Raw genomic sequence first — 23,879 nt, forward strand, 5'->3', positions numbered from 1 at the left:
AGGGCAAATATATTAGGAGCATATCATGTTAGATGCTGCTATAGCTGGAAAAAAGAAAGACAGTCTGATCAACCTCGTTCCCTGATAAAAATCACACCAAACACTCTGGAAGAAGAAGATAAACATCCTGCCTCAAAGTTTCAGTCTGCCTGTGTTGCCATCCAAGTGCTTGAGAAACCAGAGAGGTGCCGCACTTTGTTGATAGCCAAACGGAAGGCTGAGGTTACCTCCAACACACCAGAAATTTTTTTAAACACCTTCTACTTACAAATCCTTTATGGAATTATAAACAAGAGAGTCTCCGGTTACAAAGGGGTGGCATTAGTCCTGGGAAAACAGACTCTTCTCCAGGATGTTGCTTAGTGGATCATATAACCGGCTTCCGAAGAGAGAGCCTGAAACTCCAGCACCATCTGCAGCAGCTTGTCACCTTGCCAAGAGCGAGGCTGCAGGGGAGAGCAGGGGGCGAAGATAATTTATAAAGTGCCGTACTGGTGCACCCACCTTGCTACTGATACCCAAACGAGGCAGTTTAATGCTGTTTTGGGTCTCTCTGCACTACGCTGTTGTGTAGTGGGGCAGGTATCTCCCATTACACCATTTTTTAATGCATTAGATTACAAGTTCGGCTGATGAGGGAATTGATGTTAGGCTTCTGTAAGAAATGTGCCTTGTAACAGTAGAGCATTTTGATGAAGTAACTAAAACAATACAAAACCACTGTAGAACACATTAAATGGATTAAGAATTGGCTAACTTCAGCTCTCAAATATAATTATAACCAGAGAAATTTTCTTTGGGTGTGTGTTTGGAGGCATACCATGGAGACTGGTTCTTGGCTCTACGCTATTGTATTTTATCAACGACTTAGGAAAAAAACCCTTTAAATCATTATCAACAATTTTTTCAGATGAAAAAGGCTGGGAAAATGGTAAAAAGAAGGAATACGGGTCACTGATACAAATGGCTGATTGGTATTCTGAAGGTAAGCAAGTACAACCAAGTTAAGTCACAAGAGTGGAGAAAGAAGATATTTTCCTGGTGGGGGCTGCAGCAGTTCTACACTGGAAAGCCATGATCAAAAATGGGTTGCAAGTCATAGTGAGTAATCAGTTGTCCATGAACTGACCCAATCTGTATATATAAGCAGAGGAAATCCAGGGAGAAGAGGAAGGTTACGTTGTCTGAGTATTCCCCCTCTCCCGAAACTGCTGCCGGCGCATTGTGCCCTGCTCTTGTGTCCACAAAGCAAGCAGGAGGTTGAAAAGCTGGAGATAATTCAAGAGACACAAGAATGTACACAAGCCTGAGAAAGATGGCTTGCAGGGAGACATTTAAGGAGCTTAGTCTATTTAGCTAGTCAAAAGAAAGCTAAGGGGTGGCTGGACACTGATCCAAGAGCCTCCAGAGAGAAATCCAATATCAGAAGTTGTCTTCAGTCTAGCAAACAGAAATGTCCTGTGCTACCAGACTTGGTCGGAGTTTCCATACCAGGTACATGCCTTGGCCATGTCCTGCCACCACAGGAGGGTGTGGTGGGTTGACCCTGGCTGGACACCAGGTGCCCACCAAGCCGCTCTATCACTCCCCTCCTCAGCAGGACCGGGCAAGAGAAAATAAGATGGAAAAAAACTTGTGTGTCAAGATAAAGGGGAAGACACCAACCGTTCTCTCAAAGAGAAATCCAGGTGCCTGGTCCAACCAAGAGCTATGGCACGCGCCGACAGGTCCTTCCATCTAGTCAAGCCGGGGACTCGGAGCCTGTTGCGCACCGGCTTTTGAATGCGAATGTGACCAAAGAATTTGGGTCTGGGATCCTCCAGCTCTGTTTTCATTCTGTGGTTTTTGTCTCTGTTCTGATCCCAATGCCAAAGAAATGTTGCATTGTTTGAGAGATTTGAATCTGGTGGCACTGCCTGTCTCAGAACAAGCACTTTCAAAGCTCTCATCTAATCTCCGAAGAGAGAAGCTAAAACAAGAGACAAAGATAGAAGGCTCAGTCAAGAAAACTGCTGTGCCTTTTCCCCCAAAATGAAGGAAGGATTATGCATTGACCAGTTTGAGCAAGAGAAAAATGGAAAGGCTGGAGAGCAGCAACACTTTGGAATGCTGTACAACAGAAAGACATTAAAAAAATGATGATCCATACCTCACCATACCCTCCTACTGGATCGATACCTCAGCAGCATTTATTTCCATCATCTTACCTGCCCCTTTTGGAGACCTCTTATCCCACCACTTCAAAGGCCAGTAGCCAAATGTGACAGTTAAACAAAGGTCAGAAAGGGGTGGTTACCATCAGACTGACTCCATCTGGCTGCAGATACTGCCTTTAGCGTAGTCCCTCCCTTTGCGTGTGTGGGTTTTCTTCTTCAGCTCTACTGGGAGATGGCTGGAAGAACAAAGACAAGAAAAATAACTGGTGAATATGTAACAGGAACAATTTGTTCTTGGATTTAGAGCTGTCTATGGACAATATGTAAGCCAGTGTTTTGAGTGAAATATTTGACTAATGATTCCTACAAGGAGTATGGAATAATTAGTGCCTGGAAGTGATATACAGGGATACGGGGAAGTTGGAAGTGGGTGTAACAGAGTGGGACCGTGGCAGTGTTTGAGAAAAGCCCACACCGTTGGAAGTAGCTTTTCATGGGGGAACAAGCTGTGAAGAAAGTACATGATGAAGAACAAGCTGGATGCGTTAGCAAACTTTAAAAGAATGTGTTAAAAACAATGCTCCTGTATTTTGCAAGCAATCGCAATGCTAGCTGCATATTTTTAATTGCAGCAAATTATTGACTTGCACAAGCTTTACAAAACATTGCTGAAGCTCAGGCCATTATACTTAAGAACAATTGCATGAGCTACTTAAATATTCAAACACTGGTGAATAAACAAGTGTTGTTCAGTATTAAGGTCTCAACAAACTGTTGCTTCTTCTGGTTGAACCTTGTGTTCACCGTAAAGACTACTTTCTTATGGCACTTCTAAAAGCTTATGTGCAAGTGTAAGTGCAACTTATAATTTGAGGTCCTTTTAGTTAATTGCCCACACAGCTGAATTCTACATAACCGCTAAATTCCAAAAAGGCAAAATCTGAGCTGTTTGTTTATTTATTTTCTCTTCAGTGGGAACTAAGCTTTCTACTAATCACTGACTGCAGCTGAAATGAATTCATCATCACAATAGTAAAACAAGAAGTGCATTCATTTAACAGCACATTAAACTGTGCATGCATTTTAGCCCCTTTGCAATGTGGTTGCTATGGCATTTGTGGGTGGTGGTGAAGATGACAGGAGATTCTCAACATAAATGCCAAACCACGCTCTAATATATGTCATACTGACCTGTTATTAATTCAGTGGCTGCTCTTTTATCATAAAAAAAAAGATCAGCTCAACTTTCACTTCAAGAACAGATGTGAAATTCAAAACAGCAGTGGCAATACGAGTAAATCACATGACAGAAACTTTAAAGGTTGATTTTTTGTGTGTTGCTGGGGCTTTCTGAAACCATAGAAGGATTATAAGGAAATGGGAATAAGCTGACAGTTGCACTGAAAAGTTGGGCCGTGCACCTGCCCATGGGCTTAGTTCTAGCAGTTTCATCTTGCCATAAAATGTAAGGGTTGTCAGGAACATATCAACTTAAATATGAGGCTTTGTTTCCCTGCGAGTTTTTTTCTAGGTAGATGTGAAACCTGTAGCAGAGCTGGGTACTTCTTTGGTGCCATGTTCTTTATTTACAAAGAATTTGGAAGTTTGTTTTCTTTAACTTTGAGAAGAATCAAATAATGAAAAATCTCTTTCACGGTCCTTTTCCTCGGAACTGTGCTTATCATCTTTGTGCCAGGGGCTGGGGCTTCTTTTTCAGCTGCATGGAAGCCATTCTCCATCCATATGTCCTGCACATGCCTTTGGGCAGGGACAGACAACTCTTCTGTGTAGTTCCTACTGTTGCTTCAATTATTTGTGTCTTTAATGAAGGTTATTGGCTACTTATATTAACTCCGACACATCTCTAAGACAGTCCTGTGAAATAAAACGTAATTACATAGGAAGCAGAAGGTATGGATTTGTGTTTTCTCCCCCAGATTAGGAACCCCATGAGCATCCTGGCTGGACCATAGCAGTGGCTGGTGCCTTCTTGCCCATAGGAAGGTGACGCCCTTCCTGCAAGGCACGGATTTCTGAAACCGCTCTGGAGGCTGGGTAACAACGGGCATTTAGAGTACGCTGGCACTGGGCTCTTCCCAGAAGAGCAACCTGCCTTAAACCTGAGCTTTTCTGATGATTGCGACAGGCTGTCGTATGGTGAGAAAGGTGGGGATTAAGACGTTGCCTGCTGCTTGCATTGGCAAGTAAAATACTGCCAGAAATAAGTTCAGCAGAGGATGTGAAACCAGCTTGTAGGTGCCAAGGCTTGTCCTCTTGTCTTTCCCTGCATTGTTTTTTGCCCTGCAGGTCCTGGCTAAGGTCACAGACGGCGATATGCCCATTTCCGTCAGCCCCCAACTGTGGAACAAGCCTGAGCAGCGAATACTGGGACTATTCACGGAAAATACACAGGCTCTCTGCACAGCGGCAGCCAGGGTTTCTCTGTTCAGTATAAGCATTTCAGCTCATCTGGCATTTTTCATTCAGGAGTATCAACCTACTGTCCAGTATCATTATGTACTATATGCTCTTAAATTTTTAATTAGTAACATGCACTCAAGAGCAAATGGTCTCTTTTTTCCCCCCGGTATACACATATAACTCCTCTCAGCGTTAATGGGATTTACATGGGTTTATCAAGTGATAAAAAAAACGCTAAACGTCAGCTTCTGCTAACATTTACTGTGTAATTTCCTGCTCTCTCAACACACAGGGAGTATAACTATGCGCTATTAAGTGCTACGTAACGAGGAGAAAAAACATTGAAGGTTAATGCTCGGCTTTACCCGTATCATTCTTGGAAACCTGTTACATACACAGTTCTTTCTGAAGTGTTATGACAGATCATACAGACCAAAGCAAATCAAAGAGAAAACTGATTTAAAAGTCACAGATGGGTCTTTTCTCCCCTGTGAAAGGGCACATCTGTTCTTGGAAACATCTGGGTGAGAAGAAGCCTTTGTAGGAGTCCCACAGTCTGTGTGTTGGAGGTTGCAGCAGCAGCAGAATGTGAAGGTCCATGCAGCACCTTGCTCTTGCTCCGAGGGGAATATATGAAGAAGATAACACCAGGCGGGCTGATTTAATCTGTTCTCATGTGCCTCCAGTCTCCTGTTGGGCAGGCATGAAACAACAAGTCCTTCAATGTTACCTTGGCATTCCTGGGGGCTGGAAACAAGGGTTAGTCCCAAAAGGTGGGACTCATCTCTCCCAGCTTCAGCTGTCTGCAGCGTAGGCATCTCCCATAGCCGCCTTCTCCCTAAACTGCCTACGTTTTTCCCCAAATACTGAGGAATAAAACTAGCACAACCTGAAGTTAGGTGACAGCAATTCCACCTGAACAACGCATGAACGGCCCTGACTTCTCCACGATTTCTAGCTACAAAGCTGTGGCCTGTTTCTTCCCCTGGAAGTGCCCTGGTCTTTAACGATGAGAAGAAGCCGCTACAAACAGGTGTGCACAAGATTTATCTCACCCCAGCTCCATTCAGGCAGCTTTAGGGTAGAAAGGGCTACATTATAAACTGCATTACTGAGCCATTTCTGTGGCTGTTCAAAACAAATCATTTAAAAAGCTCCTCTTAATGCCAGTATTTTTTAATGCTTTGAGGGCTGAGTTTTACATTACAAACTTCTTTCTTGAAGGCTTCACACGCAACACGCAGAAACACACAGCCTGGATAAATTTTGCACACAGTTTCAGAGTCTCGATATTATTCTCCAGCCATTTCTTACGTGCTACAGCCGAAGTGACTTGTGAAGAGGAAGCTGAATGGGAAGGGACTATGGAAACACAAACAATTTTAGGAACCGCTAATACAAAGTCTAGCCACATGCTTAACCACCTCCCAGAGAAAATCAGATTAGCATTAGCAGTAACACGTGCAGATCTGTTTATTGGAAAAATCGAGAAGGAAAACCTCTATAGAGGGTGACCGCTCCAGGGTGACCTTCTGTTGGACAGATGCTGAAACCGAGCTCCCCTAGCACACTACAGGCAGAAGGAGCGACACGCGTTTATTGTGCCACCGTAACACGGCTTGATGGAATAGCCGCGCAATTTGCTGCTTTTCTTATCTAGTGACAGAAATAAAATAGGAGAGAGGGTTGGGTTTTTTAAACTTTCATATCGGAAAACTTGCCTGTTCTGAGGGGAATGTTGTGCAGGCTCAGCTGCAAGCAAATACAGCCAGAGGCATCCCACACACATACCAGCACATGCACAGGGAGCCATACACAATATGCAAACACCCTGAAATCCCAAATAAATATCTCGAAAATCAGTTGTGCTCCAGGGGAAACAAGGGGCCTGCCCACACACAGAATTAAGAAGTTAATTAGTGTTTAAATATTTCCTTCCAAGCTTTGGCACTATTACTGCTTCAGTGAGTATAAAACTAGCAAGAACAAGTGACTATATGGGTGAAGAATGACTGGTTTTCAATATGCTAAGATAAATGATAAACAAAAATCATGCAAGTAAACTGCACATGTTTTTATTACAGCTTTAAGATGGCATAATTTGGAACTGAGGTAAATACTTTTTTTAAAAAAAAAGCATATTCATTTTCATCTAGCAATGACCTTTTAATATGTTCAGGTCCCTGAAGGGGAGATGAAGTTACCTGTGGTCTTCTGTAAGAAAGAAGGAAGAAAAAAGGCACTTCAAGATCACTTAAAATCAAGGATCAGCCATGGAGAAATAAGTTTTCACCCTTTTAAGTATTTCACCAGACTTGATGATCTATTAATTTTGATACATTCCCCTGTATTACCTCAAGGTGGGATGGGTTTTGATGGGTCTGCCAAGAAGACTCATCTGTCACCTATAGTTAGAGAAGAATGGGGTATCTCTACTATAGCTGGCAGTGGACAGATGAAATACTGCTTACCCATTCCTGTAGTCATTGTTATATTTGCCCATCTGAGGGAAACTGTGACCATAGAATCACAGACTGGTTTGGGTTGGAAAGGACCTTAAAGATCACCTAGTTCCAACCCCCCTGTCACGGGCAGGGACACCCTTCACTAGACCATGTTGCCCAAAGCCCCATCCAACCTGGCCTTGAACACTTCCAGGGATGGGGCCTCCACAACCTCTCTGGGCAACCTGTTCCAGTGCCTCACCATCCTCACAGTCAAGAATTTCTTTCTAACATCTAATCTAAATCTACCCTCCTTCAGTTTAAATCCATCACCCCTTGTCCTATGACTATAGGCCGCAGGGCCTGTTGTGGGGGTTTGGGTAGCTGTGGTGCCTGTTGTGGGGGCTAGGCCGCGACGAGTAGGAGGGCTGCTGCGGTGCACCTCGAAGCCTGGGGCCCGGAGAAGCCGGCGGGAGCCCCGGGGAGAGTTCTCTTTTCTTTGTGAAATTAACTCTAGCCTTGCCAGAACCAGGACAATGCCCTTGTAAACAGTCTCTCTCCAGATTTCTTGTAGGCCCCTTCAGGTACTGGAAGGCTGCTATAAGGTCTCCCTGGAGCCTTCTCTTCTCCAGGCTGAACAACCCCAACTCTCTCAGCCTGTCCTCAAAGGAAAGGTGCTCCATCCCTCTGATCATCTTTGTGGCCTCCTCTGGACTTGTTCCAACAGCTCCATGTCCTTCTTGTACTTAGGACCCCAGAGCTGAACACAGCACTCCAGGTGGGGTCTCAAGAGAGTGGAGTAAAGGGGCAGGATCACCTCCCTCGACCTGCTGGTCATGTTTCTTTTGATGTAGCCCGGGACACAGTTGGCTTTCTGGGCTGCAAGCACACATTGCTGGATCACTTTGAGCTTCTCATCAGCCAACACCCCCAAGTCCTTTTCCTCAGGGCCGCTCTCAATCCATTCCTTGCCCAGCCTATAGTTGTGCTTGGGATTGCCCTGACCCACGTGCAGAACCTTGCACTTGGCCTTGTTGAACTTCATGCAGTTCGCACGAGCTCACCTCTCCAGCCTGTCAAGGTCCCTCTGGATGGCATCCCTTCCCTCCAGCGTGTCGACCGCACCACAGAGCTTGGTGTCATCGGCAAACTTGCTGAGGGTGCACTCGATCCCACTGTCCGTGTCACCAACAAAGATGTTAAACGCTGCCAGTCCCAATACCGACCCCTGAGGAGCCACTCGTCACTAATCTCCACTTGAATATCAAGCTGTTAACCGCAACTTTTTGAGTGTCAGCATCCAGCCAATTCCTTATCCACCGAGTGGTCCATCCATCAAATCCATGTCTCTCCAATTTAGAGATAAGGATGTCATGCGGGACAGTGTCAAATGCTTTGCACAAGTCCAGGTAGATGACATCAGTTGCCCTTCCCTTATCCACCAACGCTGTAACCCCATCATAGAAGGCCACCAAATTTGTCAGGCACGATTTGCCCTTAGTGAAGCCACGTTGGCTGTCACCAATCACCTCCTTATTTTCCATGTGCCTGAGCATAGTTTCCAGGAGGATTTGCTCCATGATCTTGCCAGGCACGGAGGTAAGACTGACTGGCCTATAGTTCACCAGGTCTTCCTTTCTTCTCTTTTTAAAAATGGGGGTTATGTTTCTCCTTTTCCAGTCAGTGGGAACTTCATCAGACTGCGATGACTTCTGAAGAAGTGATGGAGAGTGGCTTAGCAACTTCATCCGCCAGTTCCGTCAGGACCTGGTGATGCATCTCAACAGGTCCCATGGCCTTGTGCACCTTCAGGTTCCTTAGATGGTCTTGAACCTGATCTTCTCCTACAGTGGGCGGTTCCTCATTCTTCAAGTACCTGCCTTTGCCTTCTGAGGCTTGGATGGGTGTGGCTAGAGCACTTGCCAAAACATGATTTTGTTTTATTCTCTTTTGAGTGCCACCAGCAGATAGCTAATATAGTGCTGGGGGAATCAAAGATCTCTAAGGCACCTTGCTGAATGTTTTACTCTCCCTTTACTGTTACTGTACTGTTGGGAACAGATGGACAGTGGAAAAGAGTATGGATTTATACTTTACTCTTCACACCTCAGGCTTTTGGATTTGCCTTTTTAAAAATATCACATTGGTTTTAGTTAACTACAGGCAGAGTTTTCATGTTTCACTGTAGGTATTGAAGCTATACATGTATCTTTTCAGGCCTCTAGGGATTTAGGTATAAGCTAGGACATCCAGAAACATGTTGAGCACCTCAAAAGGGAAAGACTTTTGCATTATAAATTTAAGAAAAAGCGTGGGTGGTGGGAGGGTTTTAGGCTGAAATACTCTGCAATCAGAATATGCGCCTACCAAGCTAAAAGTCTAGCAAATAGTTTTACATAGGACCAAAGCTTTATGGAAACATGCAACAAGGATGGAGAGGAAAAATATCACGTTAGTGCTTACTAATTGCTGCCTGCATTACAGTTGTGACAGCCTCACATTTTACAGCTCGCTTCTCTTAACGGTTGATAAATGGTTTGGTTTTATGTGTAATTCTTTGTCTAGAGAAGTTCACTCATATCAACAAGAATAAGATCAATGTTCCCCGAGCACAGCTGCAGCGAGGCAGCTGGCTGCCATCAGTACGTATTAAACTCACCTCTCAAAGTTCTCTTCCAGCTTTGCCACCGAGTCATTTTTCTGACATTGAGCGGGATGTTTTATCTGTCGAGGTACCACCTGGAGCGCCTGCAGATGGGAATCCTTCTTAAGTTTCAGAGACCACTATCAATTTAGCTAAACCTTAAACATCATAGAAGTGCAGGTATTATTGAAACATACAGGTAGAAGCTGTGGATAAAACAGTCTTTCTGGAAATGACTCTCACGGTCTCGATTGCTTGTATGCAATATTTGTCCTCAGCGCATTCTGGACACAAAGGTCTGAATGTGTTTTTGCTTTTAGACATGAAGAGTTGGATCAGCAATGAGACTATTCCTTTATTTTATTAGAAACTGGTGCTTCTATTTAACTCTGGGTAACAGGAAGAGTAAATAAATGGAAGTAAACTTCAAGGTTTTTTCCTCCTTTCTGGCTTCCTCAACTGATATGCATGTTTGCATGCATTTATCTTACCACTTTTAATTATGTTTAAGAAAACTGTATAATGATTGAGAACCCCAACATGTTTTTTTAAGCCAGACAAGCTCCACAGTCCAGTTCCCAACTCACCCCCTCAAGCAACTTTACTGATATGGTTGTAATAGCACAGGGCTGGCGTGAAAAGCAAGGAAGGAGAATACTTTGACTATTGCTGTTGAGGACCCAGCATCTTAAAACCCCAGCCCAAGGGACTCTCTTTCATCAGGGAAACTGCAAGCCTGAGAATACTAAGGATTGTAAATGTATCTGCACAGTGAATGATCCTGTCCCTGCGCAAAGAAGTGCAAAGCAGTGATGTGCTTTGCCCCACCACTGGAATTGTTCAAGGCCAGGTTGCATGGGGCTTTGGGCAACCTGGTCTAGCGGAGGGTGTCCCTACTCATGGCAGGGGGGGTTCGAACGAGATGGTCTTTAAGGCCCCTTCCAACTCAAATTGTTCTATAATTCTATAATGTGCGTGGTTTTCAGAGCTAAACCCTCTCTAGAGAAGACTGACGCATCTACTTGGGGCTCTTCTCTGTTGTCATAAGGGCTAATTGAATTTTTTTGAGAGTGTAAAGCCTTTTAGTAGGGCGTTGGAGGACTGTATAGGTCAAAGGGAGGTAAACCTATAGTACTGCTTGTACGATCCCCTCGGAGTGGTCTTTGAAGTGAACAAACTGAAACACTACATCTAGTTTTTATTTCAGAGGGAAGTATCTGAGTGAGTCCCAAAGACAACTGGGATTGAACTAATGTTTTTGCATTGTGGATGCTCAAGGGAGAGGATCCAAAAGTGAATGGGGAACTGAGTTATTTAAGAGGGTGGAGGCATCTCAAAGCGAGAGAGGGGAACTGGCTGCTGTCTGTGGATACAGAATATGAGAAAAAAAGGGAAGTGAAAGAATTGTTTAACCTAATGTACAACTTGGGGAAAAAGGCAAACACAAATAACATCACAGACAAACGTACAGTGGAGACTGAAAGTTTCTCACTCATGACTAGTTTACTACACACCCTTGAGTAGGAAAGGGAAGTTAATTGTTTTGGGGCTGAATTTGACAAATTCAGGATCAGGCTCATGCCAGAAGGTGGATGGTGATAGCAGGGCACCATGAGCTTCCTTTCAGTCCCAACCTTGCTCTTTGCAGGATGGTCCCAATCTATGTGTTGCCACACTTTTCTCAGGATAGGTCCCCAGGCTTGAGTATTTCCTTTCATAGAAATAATGATGAATGTTAAATAGTAGCATTTACTTTAAAATAAATAACAAATATGAATAAACATGTCAGATAAAGGGCTTGCTCCTCAGTTGGGATGAATAGGGGCAGTTCTGTTCACTTCTGTGGCCACATTATGGCAACGAAGGGTTTGGTTCAGATAAAATTAATCACCAAAAAAGGACTTGATCTTCTCTTGGACTAGGAGTATCATTAGCTCCTTCCTTAGTCTGCTCTTCCAAAATACTGCTGAACAAGAGAGGAAAAAGGATGAATCATTGCAAAACTGCAAATATTTGGCTGGTTTAACACTAGTAAAAGCCATTCTCCTATAGTAATCTCTTCCTCTGTGGGCTCACTTCAGTTTATTTTAGCTCATGAATGAATGTATCAAGTATGTCTCTTGAAATTCAAGACAAATACTTTAATTTAGAGCAAAAAGGCAAAATAATGAAGGATTGTTGATCTATGTACCTAAAAATAAACATCACCAAGCCTGTATTTAAGGACATCAAATATTCCACAGGTGACTTTTCAGTAATTCTAATACTTGACAGTACAGCTGCATTGTAAGGAAGACAACACAAGCCTAATGGATTCTAAAACAGTCCTCGTTTATTGTGGTCAATAGTCTAGCATTTGTATTATTTTTACTGAGGGGACATTGTTCAGCACAATAGCTTAAAAATAACACTACTCTTGCTATTGAATGTGGTGAATTTTTAATTTTTGTTTCCTGCAGAGTACTTCTCAAGGCAGAGATTGACTAAACAAAAACTTCAGAATTAATTTTAAAAATCTGTAAGGTCGGTCTCAGCTTTATAACATGGCTAAGTAAAACTGCATGGCTTGGCAAACTGAAAATGGAACTAGAAGCTAGGTACACTAAGGGATTTTCAGTAAGCTGTTCTTTTTTCTATCTATCTAAAAATTTTGGAATTCTTTAGAAATCTATTTAGTATATAACTAGCCAACTTAAAACATGCCAAATTCAAAACTTCTCTAAAATGTACTGTTGTTTTAATTTAGAGCTAATAACACTACAGTGAAATCCTTTCTGCACTACTTACATATACTCTTTACATTTACCACATGCATTTTTCCCTTCCCAGTAGCACACTGTAATCACGTGCACATGCATATAAGAACATTATTGCAATGTGCATTTTACACGTATGCACAAACCATATTATATTATAGCAGTTGGTATAATTTGGTCCTTAACAAAGACAATTGCTTTTAAATGTATTAGAAAGCTTCTAATTCTTGAACTCTCACTTCTGAAACATTATAAAGATTAACAGTGACTGATGCTCTTTAAAGTATAGAGATAACCATATAAAACTAAAGCCTACAAGTGGTCTCTTGCTATAGGAAGGGGAGGTATACCTGCCAAGTAGCCCAGATGCTAATTTCTGGAAGAAGTGTTGCAAACAGCATACGGGTCTTTGTGCCTTCCCAGGCATTTCAGCTGGTGGCTCTGCAGCTGCTTCTGAGTTTCTGAGCTGGTCACTGGAATATCTTGATATGCTCAAGGAGCCTTTTTTTCCGTACTAAATCACAGCAAGACAAAATATATAAATATTCCCAAAATATCATATGTTTCCCAGAATATTTACATATGATTTCAATGTGAACTTAAGGAAAACAATATTCTCTGCAGATATTAAGATTTTCCTGGTTAGCAGCAATGGACTTTGTTTCTATTCTTGACATCAACATCTGTGAGTTTCTCTTTTCAGACAAATTGCGGGGCTCCTCTCCTTACAGCAAAGGGAACCAATATGTACTTCTACAGACAAGAATTTGCTTTTTAAGTATGAAATCTCTCAAATGTCTTAATCTTTTCATTACATATTCATTACATATTTATTACTTATTGTTATTACATTTTGGTTGCATTAATCTGATTTAAATCACAGTGAAAGACAATATTGGGATAACTATCAGGAACTTGAAATATCTCTACACTTGTTGCACCTGCTTGGTAAAAAACCAAAGCAGCTCAGACCATAACTAGCTCAACATAAACAGATTTAAAAAAAAAAGTCTGAGGCAGGAGCTGATCTAGCAACATCAAAACAAAACAGTAAGGAAATCGTTGCTTCTCCGATACGCACAACTCCAGTCTTTCACTGAAACTGTAGGAGTTTTTTTCTAAGATACGGGTAAGATGGTTGGGAAAACAACCGTTTGAAGAAAGAGAAAAAACTCTGGCTTATGCAATTTGTCTTCAATGTTCAGGCAGCTTCAAGCTCTTTTCTGAACCTCTCCTAATTGTAACACCCAATATCTTCCCAGAGCTATTAAATTACTATGCCTATTTTACAGACTAGAACTGGAGGCATCAAAACACTAAATGACATTAAATCCTACATGAAGTTCATGGCAGAAAAAAGACCTAACACTGCACTGCTTCTTCTAAGTTGTAAACTCTTTGACAGTTAAATATCCTGTATATGTATTATGCGGGTAAGTAATACTCTTACAAAGTTAATATTGTGATGTGCAAAAAATGTGTTTCTAAATAAATAGTAAGAAATTATCCACATCTGATTTACAAGGCTCTTTCCCTTCCTGTGTACCAAAGCAGCCAGGTAACTTTCTAGAGAGGCAGACATCCATAAGAAAGAAATGTCTGACTCTTTCTAAAAAAGACAAATCCATAATTAGGTACACTCCTCTCTCGCTATTCCTGAAGCAGTCTTTATTCAATGCAGTAATTCTGTTATAAAGCTAAACAGTCATACTTTTTAAACTGGTTCAATAAAAATTAAAACTATTACAGTTTTTTCTTTTGGGGAGGAGAGTAACATTTTCAAGAACAAATTCTCATGAAAAGCCGTGTTATAGGTGATTCACTGCTGTCAATTCACTTTTCTATAGCTAATAGTGACTTTGATGCAAGAATATTGATTGCCACAACGAACAAAAATCTTTGTGCAAACTAAAATGCCCCTGGCTGCAATCTTTCTGTTATAGCAATTGTTTGCAGAATAAAGGAACACAAGAGAAATATTTCTATTTTTCAGTGCTTGCTACATCAAACTGAAATGGCCGACAACATGAGGATATATAAGAATACAATCGTTAAGGAATGTAGTCTATTCTTCAGAGGTTATAGTAAAGTATGAACTCACTCCAACATGTGCAGCAATCAACTTCTTTAGTCCTGCAAAGCAAAACACACTGATTTAAATCAAACCACAGGTCTTCTCTCTTACCTTTTTTTGTGTGCAATATTCTTCCTGCAAATTAAATAAACTCAGGTGGGTTACTGAGGTAACCAGATACAAAGGCACTTCACAGAACACCTCCAAAATACGCAAAGTTGTTGTGCCCGTACTGAGAAAACTAGTAGGCAGAACTGTGTGTGTAACATGGAAAAGAAGACAATACATGAAATCTCATTTTCTATACTGTAAGTGCATACACGCCAATGAATGTCAGCCAGTGCACTGAAGGGATAAAGAGGATATCCACGAGTTCGGCAATCCTGCAAAGAAAGTATTTTCCAGTGCATCACTGTCTTCTAAACATATCTGCTCTGATAATTAGCTCCATATTTTATCCATTGCAGAGGCGGTCTTCAAAAACTTTGTGCAAGAGAAGTACCGTTTCTCTGCAGAATCCTAAATAAGAGTAAATTATCGATTTTTAATTAGGCAACTGAAGAGCAAGGACCTGAACTCAAGAAAATTACAATCCTTTTTTATTCCATTCTTATTCCAGCTTTCAAAGCAGCACAGGATGAACAAATTACTACCTCCTGGCTGACTTAAATTTATGAGGTCACTCATTCAGTGGTTCCCAAGTAATGACTTCATGTAGACAGCAGGGACTCTCTATGCAGACATTGTAAAATGAATTCATAGAGGTCAGCAATATCTTGCCTAAAACTTAAAATGACTCTTTTTAACAAGAGGAAGATGTAATGCAATGGGATTGCCTCTGAAACAGGATACGGGATAGGAAGATTCACTCCACTCCAGAAGTGCTAGAACACATCCTCTTCACCACGTCCCACAGTGCAACACAGCTATCAAAGCCAATGACACCTGGTCCAACGGAGCAATTTCAGCCCCCATCTCCCACTCGTTTGTCAGCAGAGAAAAAGTAAATTTCCAAGGCCAGAGCTTTAGAGAAGACAAGAACCCTATAACTCAGAGGAAAGGCATGTGCAACAAGTACTGGGGGTGTTGGTAAACAGCCAGCCGGATATGAGCCAGCAGTGTGCCCAGGTGGCCAAGAAGGCCAACAGCATCCGGGCTTGTATCAGAAATAGTGTGGCCAGCAGGACCAGGGCAGTGATCATCCCCACGTACTCGGCACTGGTGAGGCTGCACCTCGAGTGCTGTGTTCCGTTTTGGGCCCCTCACTACAAGAAGGACATTGAGGTGCTGGAGTGTGTCCAGAGAAGGGCAACGAAGCTGGTGAAGGGTCTAGAGCACAAGTCTGATGAGGAGCAGCTGAGGGAACTGGGGTTGTTTAGCCTGGAGAAAAGGAGGCTGAAGGGGAGACCTGCTCCCTCTCTACAATTACCTGAAAAGAGGTTGTAGCCAGGTGGAGGTTGGCACACTCACCAGCTGTGTTGGGAAGTTATCTTCCACACACTCCAAGAACCTTCTAGACTGTTTCCTCTCTGCTGTATTGCATTTCCAGCAGACACCTGGTAAGTTGAAGTCCCCCACAAGAACAAGGGCTAGTGATTGTGAGAGTTCTCCCAGCTGCTTATAGAATATTTCATCTGCCTCTTCATCCTAGTTGGGTGGTCTATAGCAGACTCCCACCATGATATCTGCCTTATTGGCCTTCCCCCTGATTCTTACCCATAAACACTCAACCCTATTGTCACCTTCATCAAGCTCTAATCAAAACACTCCTTAATATACAGGGTCACCCCACCGCCTCTCCTTCCTTGCTTATCTCCTCTGAAGAGCTGGTACAGTTCCATTGCAGCAGTCCAGTTGTGTGAGTCATCCCACCATGTTTCTGTGATGGCAACTGTATGATAGTTTTCAGGCTGCAGAATGGCTTCCAGCTCCTCCTGTTTGTTGCCCATGCTGCGTGCATTGGTGTAGATGCACTTCAGCTCAGCTACTGATCCTGCTACCTTTTTGAGGGGAGAAACCCTAATTCCTATACAAGTACCTGAAAGGAGATTGTAGCCAGGTGGGTGTTGGTCTCTTCTCACAAGTAACAAGTGATAGGACAAGAGGAAATGGCCTCAAGTTGCACCAGGGGAGGTTTAGATTGGCTACTAGGAAAAATTTCTTCACCGGAAGAGTTGTCAAGCACTGGAACAGGCTGCCCAGGGAAGTGGTTGAGTCACCATCCCTGGAGGTATTTAAAAGATGTGTAGCTGTGTTGCTTAGGGACATGGTTTAGTGGTGGACTTGGCAGTGTCAGGTTTACAGTTGGACTTGACGATCTTAAGGGTCTTTTCCAACCTAAATGATTCTATGATTCTATAATTCTAAGTACCAGTCCTGTATCCTACTCCTAAAATCCAAATCAAAGTAGCATCAAAGTCTTCATGATTCTGGGACACATTCCAAGATGACTGGTCACATTGTCTCATCAGAACTCCTTCCCCCTAGAATTAAATATTAGGTTGATAACAAATTTGTAGATACTACAGTTGAATAAACAGATACTGGGAAATAAAGAAAACAATAGAAGAATCAATATTCACATACATTCGAAATCATTCACTGAATATGAGACTGGCCAGCAGTGACCATTAATACCCGTTGAAAACAGTCTCCCTTCTTAATGTATTTGGTTCTATGTTTGAAAAGAAATCTACAGAAAAGTGTTCTGACATCTAAAACGCCATTTAAAGTGACCAAAAGGGTTGCAGAAAGGAGATATTTTTTTTTGCTATTTGCTCAGATGTTGAAAAAAGGGTGAAAGAAAAAAAGATGAGTTTTCCCAAATGTGATCATTGTAACCTTTTAGACAATAGGTGTTCAGAACATTAGTTAATCTTATCATAAATGGCTGAAGCTTAACACAGTCTTAAAATAAAATAAAGTTAAAATATTCCTCACCAGTCATCCCTGCACTCCTTGCTAGCTGGACTGATGTCCCATGGGCCCAGTGGAGATCAGGAGGATTAGATCTACACATTCACATCTGACTGCTATAAGTGTGTTGAAATTTGCATTAAGTACAAGAACCCCTTTGATCAAAACATCACATACATTTTACACATCAAGGGGCTCTACAGAAAAAGTGTAAGCTTACCAAAGCAGCTGAAGGGATTTTTTGGGAGGGATTTGACAGAGAACAGAGTGATGATGCTACTGTCACAGTTCCTGCAAAAAGCTGACTTGATCTGATTAATGACAAAGAACCAGAACTGCTAAAGGACAAAATAAAGAAATTTAAAAAAAAAAGTTTTTTCAATACCAGTTTGACTAAATGAAAGCATAAGGATTGTGGGTTGGCTCACAACTGGAAGAGGCAAAAGGCTGTATCTTTACTGGGAAAACCACCAAGCGCACTCCCGGAATGTAAGTGCTGTGACTCCAACCCTGGCTGTTTCACAACTAGCCCCGCTGATAGCGCATACTCCTAAATATCCTCTTTCTCTCTTGAGCCTTTCTGAGAAAAGCATGCAACACGGCTCAAGGCATCAAACCGGTAGAAAACTGCAGAAGGTAAATCAAAGAATTCAAGCATTTCTAAATGTCCGTAAGAACTTCATCCCTTTATGCTGCTCGGTCTCAACAGAATGCAATTTTAAAATATATGGGTTGATGTGGCTCAGCTACAAGTTTGTCTGGGGTTTGCTTGGAAAAAAAAAAAGAAAAGAAAAGTTGATTTCTATCATGGAAGCCAAAATAAAAGAAGAAAACAATCTCTGATGGGAAGTACAGCCCTTTAGGATAGATCATGAATTTTACTTTCCACGCCATCAAACTAGCGCTCCATCTGAGAGTCTCCCAACTCTCTTGTGCTTTTGTACCGACAGGACAGAGAATGAATCTCTCCTCTTTCCTTTCAATTTCCACTTCTTACTTGGAACCAGTCTAACAAAGCCAATGTGGGCCCTTTCCTTTCTTTCTAGAAATCAAAGCTACCAGTCAGGACAGAGATTTTGTTTGATTTTCTAGAAAGATGAATAAAAAGTACTTGATCCCACACTTCCACCTAGTCACCGTGCTGAAAGGCCAGGTGAGGCGGTCTGTGTTACCATCAGGGTAGCAATGCTGCAAACACACAGAAAATGAAGCAGCAGTACTGGGAGGGTTCCCTTACTGCCATGTTTGGTTTTAGCCAGTTATATCCAGAAAAAAAATGTCTTGGTTTTGTTTTGTTTTGTTTCCCACTGGGAAATCTAGGAGATTATTACCCTGCTTCTAATTAACACATTAACATTTGCTTTGGAGGTCTTAGTTAATAACAGCAACTCATCAGGTGGGTCCCCTAGCTGCTAATTAGTTTTTTCCACACCAAACTTTCTACCTGAAATTTCCTTCCTGATTCTGTGTAATTTTGCCGATTTCCCTTGGAGCTTTTCTTAAGATTTTCTTTGCGGTTTGTTGTGTTGTTTTGTTTTTTTAATAATTTAAAAAAATGTCCACTGGTGACTTTACATTCGGCTTCTACTCTAGACGCTGCCCAGAAATGCTAATATAATGGTTTGCCTTTTTTTTTTTTTAAACCAGAGAGAAGCAGAAATGTGCATATTAACATTATTAACATTTCGGTGCCTTTAATTGTTCAAGTCTGTATCTTCTAACCACGAGGCTGCACATACCACTGTGCCCCTAATTGCCGTAACACTCATCCTCCATCTACATGGCATTATTCACTGTTAAATGTGGGACCTGATCCCTCAGGGTAACCCATGCCACTGAGCCTACTGATTAAATATGAAAACTCCCACATGAGAAAAACTTGCAGCATCAGATTTGCAGCAGATTGTAACTCTGATAAGATGGGCATTGTCATTTTATTTCTATCTACTTCTAAAATAGTTATTTACAATATGCTTTTCCTTCACCAGTGTCAGAGTACTATGTAGACTCCTTATGAATGCAGTTGAAGATTTCTTCACCTGGGATTGATTTAAAAAAAAAAAAAAAAGAAATTTCCTCTTACGATGAAGAATGTTACTGTGTATTTTGCGAAGTATTTAACATCTTGCCATTTTCTCTGTTTTTCCAAATCCTGCTGCATTGCATTGTCACAGCTTGAAATAGCCCTGCAGTTCAGAGCTACCTGTCTCTCATAAGCCTGATCACTCTGGTTGCTGTAATGAATATTTACCATCCTGCAGAAAAGCTGAAGATGCCTGACTGCAGCTGTGCTCCAAAACACCGGAAAGAACTAGTTCACTTTAGAGCCATTACGCCCAGCTCCATCACTTAATAAAAGGAAAGACAATACAAGCTACAGTATAATGAAGTTTCCTATCTTTTTGTTTATACCAATGCAGCACAGGTTTAATAACCGGTGTAAATTAAATGAGATAATGGTATGGACTGGACAAATTATACCAGTAGTATTAAACTGAATGTCTTACGTCAATATTAATAATTTGATAATAAATTATAGGGCATAGTCTTTTTTCTACCTAGCAACAACAGGTAGACAGAGCGGGCAAGAAAATTATTTCACTTTTCTGCACAAGTTCTCAAGAATACGAAGAAAACAAGAATCTTAGAAGACAAAGGTGCAAGTCACAACTTATAAAAGTTTAGCTATGTAAAGATTTAGGTTAATTACCTAGGCTCTCCCATAGTCAATTGAGAAAAATGGGGGTAATCAGAGGGCGATTCATTGTATTCTCAATAGGTGGGATGGATGAGCTTCTGGAAGTGCCTTTCCCATAGGCAATTAGTTTGGATGAGGCCCTGAAGTTGAAGGGGAAAAAACCCGGCACCTAAAGACAGAGCAGAGATTTGAATCTGGATGCCTTATATCCGTACAGAAGCCGTGGCTATCATCCTACCATGTCTCATGAGTTTCTGCTGAAACTATTGTTTTGGATAATCATGTAACTTTTCATTGGACATCAATACAGCTCCCCTCTCCCAGCTGAGAGCTTGAATTGCCAGCTTTTACGGAACTTCCTCTACATTTGACTAAATATTGCATTCTGTAATGTGAGAAACATTTCCTAGCAAGTGTTTTATCAAAATCAGTATGTTGCTGAAGGCTTCTGTTTTTACAAGCATTTTGCTGATGAAAGCAAGCAACAAGAAACCAACAAAAAAATTCTCACCAGGACCTGAAACAGAGACTTTTCAAGAATTGCTACGAATCATTGATTTGATAGATTATTTTGGGCTTGCCTTCATCCCATTAAAACCAATGGGAAAGCTCCCAAGGACTTCAGACAGCATACTTCTTCTCCATATGAAAAAGTGTAACTATTAAAAGATTGAGCAGAAATACAAGAATCAGATTCACAGTTCTAACATTTCCCTGGCTTTACTCTGTCTCCTCTACAAATCACGCACCTATCTCTTAATATTTTTTCCACCCGTAAAATGGAGAGAATTGGTACACTGATGTTGCCCAGAGAACCTGGAGAGGATAAAGTCATAAAAACACAGGAATAGTAATTATTTATTAAAGCAAGGACATTTGAAAAGATACCTAAATGAAGAACATCTATTAAACCTGTGTATAAAATCAATAGGATATACTACGCATGGCAGAAAGTAGGTATTGCTACTATCTTTAATGCATAGGATATAGCCCTGGAGAGAAGCTATTTCCTTTTAGGCCCGTTCATCCAGTGAATAATGTGTGAATTTGGCAACTCAAATACTGTCTGAGCTTTCCAGTGTAAAACAACGGGGATAACTATCTTCATCACAAGCTTGTTTGGAGGCTTGAGCACTTTGACATCTTTGGATGAAGACTGAAACAAAGGAGAAATTATTAATAATTGGGATCAAATTCTTGGAAGGGTCACTTAATGCAATTCCATGCTATTGCTAACAGCCATATCATAAAAAATTATGAAGCTTCATTTTCCCTTTCATTTTCTCTTTCCAGTATTTATACTGCCCCTTCCCTGTATATTAATCAGAAATTATACTCCTGTTTCACTCATGCATTTCCTTCCATTTTTACTATGCCAGTCCCCAAGAGCATTCAATTTTTCCCGTGTGTTCCTGTGAACATCCTCTTTATTGATGTCTCTCAACTTTCTGTCATCAGTAATTTTAATTAGCACATTTCTACCTTTTCTGGCAAGAGCATCAATAGTGATCCCAAGACCAATAATTATAAAATAACTGAAATCATTCTTCCTTCCTTCCTTCCTTCATTTCTGCATAGTTGTCCAGCTTCAGCAGAAAGGGTAGAGTGTATTTGCTATCCTTTCTAGCCTACAGCCTGCTGGTTAAAGGACTCTCTCCTCTAATGGCCAAGCATTTCTATAAAAGATAGATAGGAATACTGTACTGCTGTTTTAAAGAGCGATTGTAGGACTTATTTTTATATGGTGCTCAATGCATTTGTGTCATGTTCAGAGCTTACCTGATGGATTGGCTCCCGTAGGGGCTTGGGACATTTTAGATGGGGTTCACCTGCATTTACAATCTAGGTGCCTGCTTGTTTAGCATGTCTCCCTTGAGTTTCCTCATTGTGTCTGGAAAACTAATAAACATAGGGAAGTTTGAAGGTGTGACTTGTCTTACCCCGAAGTGAACTACCCGTGATTAGATGAATTACATCCCTAATGCCATTGAGTAGTTCTCCATCAATTCTAACGGCAGCCCAGCCAGCTACCTCAGATGCAGATACAGTTAAACCAAAGCAAAATACAGCCCACCTCATTTTCAGACACACTGGCAGCTTCCAGAGGTGGAGGTTTGGGATCTGCTCAAGCTCAGGCTGCCTGGGGCACGCAGAAGAATGAAAACTGAGTTCAACGGCCACTAGAGGTAAGCAATGGATTAATAGGGACTTTTAAAATGACTGTTTTAGACTTAGATTATTAAATATACTCAATGACTGACAAGCACACAAATACTGTGGTCATATATAAGTAAATATGCAAGTATTTCCTTGAAAGAGAACATCCCAGTCTTGAAACAAGAGAACAATTGTGCCAACCGGTGCCACTGTGGAAATGAAGCAAGGCCAGAGGTCCCAGAAAAGGCCACAGAGCGAGTATGTCTGAGGCATTTTCGTGCCTCCAAGCAACTGGGACACCAGGTCACAGATGACACTAGCGACACCGAGGATGCAAGCTTGAGTGCAGGGAGCCGTTTCTGTAAAGCAGCGTGAGGACAAGGGGCTAAACTTTCCCTCTTCCCGAGCTAAGCCCTCCTTTCCACCGACCCTTCAGGATCTGCGTTGCCTCCGGGAAGGAGGGCGGGAAGAGCCCCTGTGGCTGGCGAAGGGAATGAGATGCGCCCCGCCGCCATCGCCGCTCCTGACAGGATTCGACAAGGAGTAACGGGCTCGCGCCACCTGAGGCCCGCACGCCGCGCCTGCGCAGGCGGGGCGGGGCGGGGCGGCTCCCCCCCTCCCTCCCGGTTTGAGGGGCGGCAGCCTGACCCCCCTCCTCCATCCCCCGCAGCCATGTTAGTGTGGGGAGCGAACCAGGCAGGGAGGGAGGGAGAGGGCAGTCGCGCATCCCATGGTGCAGCGCGCCGGGAGGGCGGGGGAGCGGCCTGGAGTGGCCGGGGCGGGTAGGCAGGCAGGCAGCTGCCCGCGCCGCCGCGCTAGACCCACCTAGAGCGGGGCGGCAGCTGGGCGGCCTCAGCAGCCGGCGTTGGCGGGACATCTCGGCTCCTTTTTTTTCTCCTCGCCTCGGCTCGCCGCGGCCCCTCCGTCCGCCGGGGGCCGGCCGGAGACGGCTGCCCGCAGCGCGGTGAGTGCTGGCGGCAGGGGCTGCCTGAGGAGGGGAGGGAAGGGGCGAGGGGGACAGGCGGAGTGAAGCGCAGCGGCCCCAGCGGCCTTAACTTACACAACAGGGTGGGGGGAGAGGGAGGCGGTGGGAAGAGGGGGGAGCAGTAGCAGCTTCTCCTTCCGTGTCCCCCCTTGGTTCGGGGTGCGACGGCGGCCCCGTCTCCTCGGGGGAAGAGCCGCCCGTTTCTTCTGTGTCCCTGGGAGGGGCTGCCTTGGGCACCGGGGAGGGGGACACAGGAGACACCCCCTCCCCACGGGGCACGCGTCTGTCCGCACACGTACACGCACACACGAACCGCACACCGTGGGTGCCCGCGGCCAGGGGAGCGTCCCGCGACTGGGGGTACCCCGCAGCCGGTGTGCGAGCGAAGGGCTCCGGCCGAAGGGGAAGGCGGGTATGGGGGTGGTGGAGTGGGGGTCCGGGCAGAGCCGCTTCCCTCCGTCGCAGCGCCTGCGAGGGAGCTTCGTTGGGCGGTGTTGTGGGGACGGGCAGGATCGGAAGGGAATGGGAGGAGAGGAGGCTGCGGGGAGAGGTCATTTGGTGCACCGCCTGCCCCTTCCATCCCTCCCGGGGGCGAAGCCGGCCGCCCCCTCCGCATTGCCCGCCCGAG

At 43.2% G+C, this 23,879-nt stretch overlaps 2 protein-coding genes across 6 annotated transcripts in view; one reads left to right on the forward strand and one right to left on the reverse strand.

Annotated features, from left to right (window-relative positions):
• Nucleotides 1–20,920: 20,920 nt before the first annotated feature.
• On the reverse strand, nt 20,921–23,867 carry LOC129203756 (uncharacterized). The gene is made up of 3 exons (XM_054818660.1): nt 23,327–23,867; nt 22,184–22,289; nt 20,921–21,265 (listed from the first exon to the last, which is right to left on the reverse strand). The coding sequence occupies exons 1-3, from the start codon at nt 23,865–23,867 to the stop codon at nt 21,217–21,219; spliced, it is 696 nt and encodes a 231-aa protein (XP_054674635.1). The 3' UTR covers nt 20,921–21,216.
• PTK2 (protein tyrosine kinase 2) overlaps nt 23,015–23,879 on the forward strand; it is a 224,137-nt gene continuing 223,272 nt past the window's right edge. For all 5 annotated transcript variants that reach the window (XM_054814477.1, XM_054814476.1, XM_054814479.1 and 2 more), the window contains exon 1: nt 23,015–23,230. The gene's annotated coding sequence lies outside the window, so the exon portion shown is untranslated. The remainder of the gene's footprint in view (nt 23,231–23,879) is intronic.

This window comes from Grus americana, chromosome 2 (assembly GCF_028858705.1).
Source record: "Grus americana isolate bGruAme1 chromosome 2, bGruAme1.mat, whole genome shotgun sequence".
In the NCBI taxonomy this organism is placed as follows: Eukaryota; Metazoa; Chordata; class Aves; order Gruiformes; family Gruidae; genus Grus; species Grus americana.

What these genes read in the sequence shown, in the direction of transcription:
- LOC129203756 (XM_054818660.1), bottom strand. Translation starts at nt 23,867, where the DNA reads ATGCGGAGGGGGCGGCCGGCTTCGCCCCCGGGAGGGATGGAAGGGGCA. An exon ending in CTCTCCCCCCACCCTGTTGT is followed by an intron (nt 22,290 to 23,326) that starts GTAAGTTAAGGC and finishes GCTTACCTCTAG; the next exon opens with TGGCCGTTGAACTCAGTTTT. An exon ending in CCAGTGTGTCTGAAAATGAG is followed by an intron (nt 21,266 to 22,183) that starts GTGGGCTGTATT and finishes CCTTTGTTTCAG; the next exon opens with TCTTCATCCAAAGATGTCAA.